Source organism: Saprolegnia diclina (genome assembly GCF_000281045.1).
Source record: "Saprolegnia diclina VS20 unplaced genomic scaffold supercont1.70, whole genome shotgun sequence".
NCBI classification, from domain to species: Eukaryota; Oomycota; class Saprolegniomycetes; order Saprolegniales; family Saprolegniaceae; genus Saprolegnia; species Saprolegnia diclina.
This window is the reverse complement of record NW_008246137.1, coordinates 195,296-204,150: the sequence shown is the minus strand read 5'-3', so window position 1 is coordinate 204,150 and position 8,855 is coordinate 195,296. Positions and strand designations below refer to the sequence as shown.

Genomic DNA, 8,855 nt, shown 5'->3' with positions numbered 1-8,855 from the left:
CGCGAAGTTGGGTTGCTCTAAATTTTAAAAATCAGGTTTTCATCGACAAGAGTATCGTCCCATAGTATATGGTAATAACATTGCCGCTCGAAGGCGTTGCGTCAAAGTCGGTCGGCTCCAATGTCATGGCTAGGATTTGTGAATGGCGCGTCAACCTTGCACTGATGCATTGTTGTTACTACGGAGGAAGAGCGAGCTGAACCACGCTTGCTGTATTTCTCTTTTGTCAAGGGCCAACGAGTAGTGTTGCACTGTCGTGCAACTCGGCGTTGGACGGGACCACACACAGGTCCACTGTGCAGAAAACGAGCGTCCTGTCGCCGCCTGCAGCGGTCGTGATCGTGGCGTCTGAATCAGACGACGCTGGCATTAGAAGGAAATACCAGTCCAGCAGCATCGACAATGGAGCAAGCTGGTATGGACTCAACACTCACTTTTCCATTTACCTTGGGGTGAGCAGCAGCAACATGAGCACTGCCAAGGACTTTATTTCTGCCGAGCGCGTCTCGTACTTGCACTCGATCGACAAGGTGGCCGCGGACGACGCTGACGGCTACGAAGCCACCAAGACGCCCGGCGACCTCGAAGACGGTGCGCTCCGCGCCGGTGGTGCCCCGGTGTACACGTCGGCCGAGTGTCTCTCGATCCTCTTCCAGTATGCGATGATCGGTATCGTCTACGGCGGCGTCGCTGGCATGCGCTACGCCATCGTGAATGGCTACTTTGCACTCGAGACGAACGTGGCCAACTCGGCCAAGGCGCTTTTGACGCTCGGCTGGTCGCTCAAGGTCGTCTTTGGTGTCCTCAACGACTGCTTCCCGATCTTTGGCTACCACCGCAAGCCGTACATGCTCCTCGGGTGGTTTCTCTGCGGCGTCGTCCTCCTCTTCATTGCAATCCGCGACAATGGCGAGCAGGGCTCGCAGACCGACGGCCCAGTCTTTATCCTCCTCGCGACCATTGCTTGCTTTTGCTACGTCATGGCCGACGTCGCCCAGGACGCGCTCATGCTTGCGGTCGCCCAGCGCGAACCAAAAGCCGTCCGCGGTCGGCTGCAGTCGCTCTCGTACGCTACGCGCCAGATCTTCTGGGGTCTCATCCAGTTTGTGTCGGGCATCTGCCTCAACTCGGAGCGCTTTGCCGGCGACTTTGACTGGGACATTGGTATCAACGGGTACTTTTGGATTCTGGCCATCCCGTCGTGCTTGAACGTCGTGGTGATTTGGTTCTTTGTCAAGGACGAGAAGCACACCCGCGTCGACATTGGCTCGTACTTTGGCAATTTCTGGGAACTCGCTCAGAAGCGCGCCGTGTGGCAGGTCATTCTCTTCAACTTTCTCTTTGGTTTGTTCCAAGCGATCAGCTCGACGGCCAGCGACTACATCGGCTTGTACTTGGCCAAAGTCGAGAACCTCAACCAGCAGATTGTCAGTGTCGTGACCCAGCTCCTCTATGCGGCCGTCATCACGGCGACGGGCACCTACGGCACGCACTGGAACTGGCGCTACGTGGTTGTGATCACGATCATCACTACGGTTGCCATTGACTCCATTGTCCAGTTCCTCACCATCTTTGCCGTGGTTCGCAACCAGTGGTTCTACCTCGGCGTGCCGGTCATGGAGACGATCCCGTCTGGTATCAACTTTATCATCACCACGTACGTCATTGTCGAGCTCGCCGAAGTCGGTAACGAAGGCGTCATGTACGGTCTCCTCACCACGATCTCGAACCTCCCGGGTCCCTTTGGCACGATCATCACCAACGTCATCGACAGCCATCTCAACTACAACAAGAAGCTCATCAAGGCAGACGCTCCGGAGACGCGGACCGCCGTCGCCTATTCGTACGTCATCATGTACTCGTGCATGGTGATCGGCTGCCTCTGGGTGTTCCTCCTTCCGCCGCAGCGCGCGGCCGTCGCCGAGCTCAAGAAGAATGGCGGCAGTCACCCCAAGGTGGCCGCGTTCATCCTTGTCAGTCTCTTTGTCATCCTCGTCACGTCCATCACGGGCAGCTTGATGTCCATGTTCGAGAGCACGAGCTGCTTCACTCTCGCGGGCGGCAAGGAGCCGTGCCCGGAAGGGACGCCGCAGACGTACCTCGCCATCATCTTTGTGCCGGGTGCGATCGTCGCGCTCTTTGCCGTGTACAAGCTCTTCCTCGCCAAGAAGTAATCGGGTCGAATAGCCCATGTTGTGTCGTTAAACTAGTCGAGTCTAACGAAAGTGTCGTGTATATCCCCAAATTCGTTGTTGTTTTGCCGGCTTGCAAGCAACCCAGCAGCAATATGAGGCTGTAATTGCTCTCGATCACGAAATTCCAAGCTAGAATCTTGTGGTACGGTACATGAAAGAAACTTGGATGGAATCGCAAAATCGGTGTATTGGCTCCGGACGAATCGCCTAAGTCCACATTGTCTACGGGTTTCAGGGGCGTTTTGATTGGCCAGGAAGCAGGTGGGCGTATGCGGCCCCAAAGGGTTGAGAAAGCGCTATAGGCCATCCAAGCCCCGGTTTTGAGGGTTTTGGTGAAGGGAGTATATTCTTTCGACCTGGTGACGTGGCAGCCGGATGGCTCACCTGGTTACAATCAAGCGCTGCGCACGTTGTACGACTGCAGCGATAACACAACGTAGTCTGCTATTCAAAGTGCCTGTTATCGCTGTACCGACGATGAACAATTCCATCTCCATCGTGATGCGTCGACCAAGCGGTGTCGTACGAGCGCCAACAAGATGGCACTACGATCTTATTTACGGCATATGCCTCCAATAGAGCTCTCGCCAGCATCCTATGCAGCCCAATCTCATTGCTTTCACTTTTAAACCCATTGTGCGACGCTATGGATGACATGGACCAAGCGAAAGACCCGAGCGGGAAGTGCTGGTAGGAAGTGACACCGTAATCAACTTCATCGTGGACAATTTTCGAGTGCTGTCGAAAATACAAGTTGCAGCTCCACCTACCTGGCACAAGCTCCACCTTGAAAAAGAAAAAAGAAACAAAAATTATGTACTGTAGCAAATCACGACACAACTCGTTAGTTAGAACGAAACACAATGGAGAGACTAGACACGACTCTACTTCTTGTAGAGCTTGTACAAGGTAGCGCACGCGACGATGGCACCCGGCACCAAGATGATGGCGATGTACGTCTGCGGCGCGTCTTCCGGGCACGGCTCGCGGCCACCGGCAATGCGGAAGCAGCTCGTGCTCTTGAACATGGACATCAAGCTGCCCGTGATGGACGTGAGGAGCACCATGAAGAGGCCAAAGAAGATGAGCGCGGCCACCTTGGGGTGGCTGCCGCCGTTCTTCTTGAGCTCGGCGACGGCCGCGCGCTGCGGCGGGAGGAGGAACACCCAGAGGCAGCCGAGCACCGCGCACGCATACGAAATGATGTACGAGTAGGCGACGGCCGTCCGCGTCTCCGGAGCGTCCTTCTGGATGAGCTTCACGCTGTAGTTGAGCTGGCTGTCGATGATGTTGGTGAGGAGCGTGCCAAATGTGCCCGGCATGTTGGCCACCGTGGTGAGGAGACCGTACATGACGCCTTCGTTGCCGACTTCGGCGAGCTCGACAATGACGTACGTGCCGACGACAAAGTTGATGCCGGACGGGACGACTTCGATGAGCGGCACGCCGAGGTAGAACCACTGGTTGCGGATGACGGCAAAGATGGTGAGGAACTGGCAGACCGAGTCGATCGCGTACGTGACAAGGATCGTAATCACGAGCACGAAGCGCCAGTTCCAGTGCGTGCCGTAGGTGCCTGTGAGCGTGAGCACACCGGCAAAGAGGAGCTGGCTGACGACACCGATGATCTGCGCGTTGACGTTGTCGACTTCGGCCCAGAAGAGCGCGACGTAGTCACCGGCCGTCGAGCCGATGGCCGTGAAGAGACCAAAGAGGAAGTTGAAGAGGAGCACTTGCCACACCGCGCGCTTTTGAATGAGCGTCCAGAACTGGTCAAAGTAGATGCCAAGTGGAACACGCACGCGCTTCTCGTCCTTGACAAAGAAGTAGCACACAAACACGTTCAAGCACGACGGAATGGCCAGAATCCAAAAGTACCCGTTGATACCAATGTCCCAGTCAAAGTCGCCGGCAAAGCGCTTCGAGCTGAGGCAGAAACCAGAGACGGCCTGGATGCCGGCCGCAAACACCGTGCGCGTCGCGTACGAGTACGACTGCAGACGACCGCGGACAGCGTCGGGCTCGCGCTGCGCAACGGCAAGCATGAGCGCATCCTGGGCGACATCGGCCATGACGTAGCAAAAGCCAGCAATCGACGCGAGGAGGATGAAGACCGTGCCGTCCGACTGCGAACCTTCCTCACCGTGGTCCTTGATGGCGATCACGAGGAGCGCGATCGAGCAGAGGAACCAGCCGAGCACCATGTACGGCTTGCGCGAGTAACCAAAGATCGGGAAGCAGTCGTTGAACATGCCAAAGACGACCTTGAGCGACCAGCCAAGACCCAAGAGCGCCTTGGCCGAGTTGGCCACGTTCGTCTCGAGCTGGAAGTAGCCGTTGACGACGGCGTAGCGCATGGCGCCGACACCGCCGTAGACGATACCGATCATCGCATACTGAAACAGAATGGAGAGACACTCGGCCGACGTGTACACGGGGGCACCACCGGCGCGGAGCGCACCGTCTTCGAGGTCACCGGGCGTCTTGTTGGCTTCATAGTCTTCGCCGGCAATAGCCGCCTTGTCGATCGAGTGCACGTACGAGAGGCGATCGGGGGCCGTCGCAAACTCCTTGGTCGTGTTCATGTTGCTGCTCAACCAGGAAATTGAAAAGTGAGCTCAAGGGAAATATTGCAAGCCTTTGAACACAACGACTGAAAAACACAGATCTGATTTCGGACGCTCGTGGACGGGCCATTGCACCCGATCGTTGCCGCCACCTCGCGTTATAAGGTTACTACGAAGGTTGTTGAAGTGGAAGGGGACTTTGTCGCCTTCGAACGCCCGTCGCCGTGTCGTCCAGTCGAGCCGACCAAATCAGGAACGGCATGTACCCACAGTTCAACTTGGCCAACTGTATGGTGGCTAGGATTACTACAATTATATCAACGTATTATTTCATCAATCGGAGAAGAAACGTTCTTGTGAAGGGCTCCCGATATAAAACGGAAGCATCAGTAGCCTTCCATGGACTTTTCAAAGTCTTGGTCTCCTTGCCCTCAGGCTGGACGATATTTTTTGGGACTTCGCCCTTCGTCAAAACGCGTGACGTGCGTCTTGGTCGGTATCGCAAAATGACGTTGCGCTGCCATTTATTTATTTAAATATTCTTGAAGTATAAACAAATAGTGGCTGCCATACAGGTTCGGCTACAGCAATGGTACCACGTACGGTATCTCGTCTGGTGCTAATACCACATCAATTCAGTCACTCGTGAATTTGTATTTGTATACAAGTACCGGTATGTAAACGGTTTTGCTGTCAGCTGAATGTGTGGTTGGCGTCTCTTCTTGCCTTCTGACGCACTTCAAGGATCAGGCCACCGTGTGCAGAAAAGTGCACAGTATGGTTACACGCGTGGTTACGTGTCACCCAAGTTTTTATGTTGGAATGAGTCTACAGTATTGAGATATTCTTTCCTACAGGCGCTTTTGCTTTTGTCACACGGTGGCGTTGAGAGGCGGGCGTCTTTGGCGAGGTGCGTATTTTTTGTGATTTGTTGTGGGATGTCTTCCTTTGAGGCTAAGTGAGTAACTTGGCCGTCCCCACGTGTCACCCACGTGATAACGTTGAAGTCACGGGCGTACCACTGTAGAATCTACGGTGCTGGTTCTCTCATCTTAGACGCCCATAAAGTGCTTGGTTGCTATCGTCTCTCAAAGCGCCTGGCTATAGCATGTACGGTTGCTGCACTTCAACCTGAGTTCTCTTCCGTGCTGAACAAGAACACGTCCTTTGCATTGGTATCGGCAAGTGTAATGGGTGCTCACCTCGGCTCTATTGAGAGAAGAGGGCAAAGCCTCAGGCAAAACGAAACGTAGGCTAACTATATAGCAGGAAGTAGTGGAGGCGACGGTCGAGAGCTACCGTCGAGTACTAGCGCCAGTTAACAGAACCATATCCTCCAAGCCACGCCGACTTCATACCCTGCATCGTCGTACTGGGTCCGTTCGCACGGGGCATTAATTTCAACCCGACCGTGATGGTGGGACCTGTTGACGCGCGACCATCTTCTGCTGCAAAGGTGTTCGCGCCCGTGGACATCGCTCAGGCGCTCGTATACTAGTATGCTGCATTTTGAACAATGACTGAAGGTCCAAACCGTCATCGCATAGCAAAGCCACCTCCCACGTAGCCGCACATTCGCTACGATGTTCCGGTCGAGTGCACACGAATCTGGTTTACCTGGTATCCCCATTGATCGAGTCTTTTATTTCGTCCAAGTGGCCGCTGTCTTGACAAAGCAAAGCTTCGTCATGAGCTCTAGCCACTACACGCTCCAACCATGTGCCGCTTTCAAAGAAGATCGCAATGAAGTTGTTATACGAGTGTATTTAGTCAGACACGTAGCTCCATAAACTTGTTTTAACACGACCCTACCAGCTGACGAGCTTGATAAACCATCGCTGGGAAGCCATTTCCAAGCCATGAAAGACGTAAAACAAACCGAATAAAAACGGCACGATGGAGGGCGCGCCCGACTTCATTCGATTCGACAAGCATCAAATACCCCGTCTCACCCATCACTGCAACGGCGGACATCAACCAAGTCGTTCCATCGTCGGCAAAGGCTGGTAGATTTGCGTTCGGCAGCTCAACAATCTGTTTAAAGCATTTCTGCCTGCATGGCACATAGAGTTCTATGCGGGAATGAAACACAGGTGCGATGGCGTCGTGCGAAAGTACGCTGAAGCCATACATGTACGAGCAGCGGACGCAATGAACTCAATACAGCTATGGACCCTTGGCAGTAGTCCACGACCTCGACCTCGCGCTAGGACCATCAAGAGGTCATACAGCCCAGTCAGTGTTTCCCACACATCGTTGAACCCACAACGTCGGCAACGGGTCCCATTTCAAGGTATTTGCTCGAGATCGTCTAAACTGCTTTGAATAATGAAGAGATATAGTTAATTGAGAATAAATCGAAGCGACAGCCGATTGAGCTCTGGCGCTGGTGCTCTGCAGCCGGAAGCGAGGCTCATTTTGCGCTCAAAGTAGCGTTCCCGTCGCTTGGCCTGGATCTCAATACGCTTCTGCTCGTACTTGAGTTTAAGCTTGGCGAGCACCTTCGGGCGGTGGTTCTCATAGTAGGCGCGCGCCCGCTCGCGGTTTTGCTCGCGCTGGGCCATTGACGGCGTGCGGCGCTTTCGCTTGGTGGGCGTTTGCATCGATCGACTGCAGAAAAAAGCTCGAGTGAACGACCGTCGTGTCCTACTGAATGTCAAACATGTGTTTTTGAGTCTCACATGCTGCTGTGTACCCATCCACATCAACGATTCCATAGATGATGGTGCCATGATCTTTGTGGGTTCTGTGCAACAGTCCATGGGTTCCATCCCTCTGTGTGCAGCGTCGTCAACATGGCGTTTCGACATGGTGGGAACGCTGTGCTAGTTCTCGTCAATGGAAAATATACCTTCCTCAAAATACTCTGCTAGGTTATCTTGGTGCGAGCTCCAGCAGCGAGCATTTTTCTCTCGGTGATGCAACTGTTTTTCGAGTCAGTCGTTGGTTGTGGTTGTGGGTGGCTAACCACTGTCCACAGGTGATCAAACCTTGATGGCCGATGAAGGTAACATGGCGTCAAATGGTAAAACTGCACTTTCTATCACGACCACACACAAAAGTTGTGCTTTATTTTCCGCGGACGAGGACTTTGTTTCTATCCAAGTTCGTACTACATACGACCTGGTCGTGGATCGTGGTGGTAGACATGGTCCCTGCCAAATTTGGCGGCGTAGGAATAGTTCACAAGTGCTGATAACTATTGACGTATCAAGCTCAAAACCTCCTGACCGCGTAGATGATACATATGTAGCACTGGGTCCGGCGTCACGCTTTGCACCTTTCCCAACCCCCGACGTTAGCTTTTATCGAGGGAATTGAAAGAAAATCCCTTGGCTTTATACGTCTCGTTTGACGTGGGAACTGTTCACCACAAGAGTGGCTCGTTCTTCTTCGTCTTCTATCGTTATCAGATCGATGCGAGACGACAGATGGGCTATTTGAAAAAAGCGTTGGCGCTAAAGGCTCCAGGGTGCCACCCACGCCAGAGTGTGCCAGCACTGCCCATCCACAAATACACTGATGTGCCGAGCACTTTCGAGCGCGTTTCCATGAAGCAATTTCAAGCACCCTGAATCCCTAAATTTCTTTCTCGATCCAAACCTCTTTTGCCAACGAGCCAAAGGCTTGACAAGTTTACGATTCAGGTTACTCAACGAGCTGCATTTGCTGCAAACATGTGGTATTAGCACCAGACGAGATACCGTACGTGGTACCATTGCTGTAGCCGAACCTGCATAGCAGCCATTTATTTGTTTATACTTCAAGAATATTTAAATGAATAAATGGCAGCGCAACGTCATTTTGCGATGCCGACCAAGACGCACGTCACGCGTTTTGACGAAGGGCGAGGTCCCAAAATATCGTCCAGCCTGAGGGCAAGGAGACCAAGACTTTGACACGTCCACGGAAGGCTACTGATGCTTCGGTTTTATACAATTATATCAACGTATTATTTCATCAATCGGAGAAGAATCGTTCTTGTCAGGGGCTCCCAATAGTAATCCTAGCCACCATACAGTTGGCCAAGTTGAACTGTGGGTACATGCCGTGCCTGATTTGGTCGGCTCGACTGGACGACACGGCGACGGGC

The 8,855-nt window shown here is 53.4% G+C and overlaps 3 protein-coding genes across 3 annotated transcripts; 1 reads left to right on the top strand and 2 right to left on the bottom strand.

Annotated features, from left to right (window-relative positions):
* Window positions 1–467: 467 nt before the first annotated feature.
* Window positions 468–2,174, top strand: SDRG_14337 (hypothetical protein; the record flags this gene model as incomplete). Its single annotated transcript, XM_008620459.1, has 1 exon — window positions 468–2,174. The coding sequence occupies one exon, from the start codon at window positions 468–470 to the stop codon at window positions 2,172–2,174; it is 1,707 nt and encodes a 568-aa protein (XP_008618681.1).
* A 905-nt stretch (window positions 2,175–3,079) lies between these two features.
* Window positions 3,080–4,780, bottom strand: SDRG_14336 (hypothetical protein; the record flags this gene model as incomplete). The annotated part of the gene is made up of 1 exon (XM_008620458.1): window positions 3,080–4,780. The coding sequence occupies one exon, from the start codon at window positions 4,778–4,780 to the stop codon at window positions 3,080–3,082; it is 1,701 nt and encodes a 566-aa protein (XP_008618680.1).
* A 2,324-nt stretch (window positions 4,781–7,104) lies between these two features.
* Window positions 7,105–7,365, bottom strand: SDRG_14335 (hypothetical protein; the record flags this gene model as incomplete). Its single annotated transcript, XM_008620457.1, has 1 exon — window positions 7,105–7,365. One exon carries the CDS (start codon window positions 7,363–7,365, stop codon window positions 7,105–7,107), a length of 261 nt encoding a protein of 86 aa, XP_008618679.1.
* Between the last annotated feature and the right edge of the window lie 1,490 nt (window positions 7,366–8,855).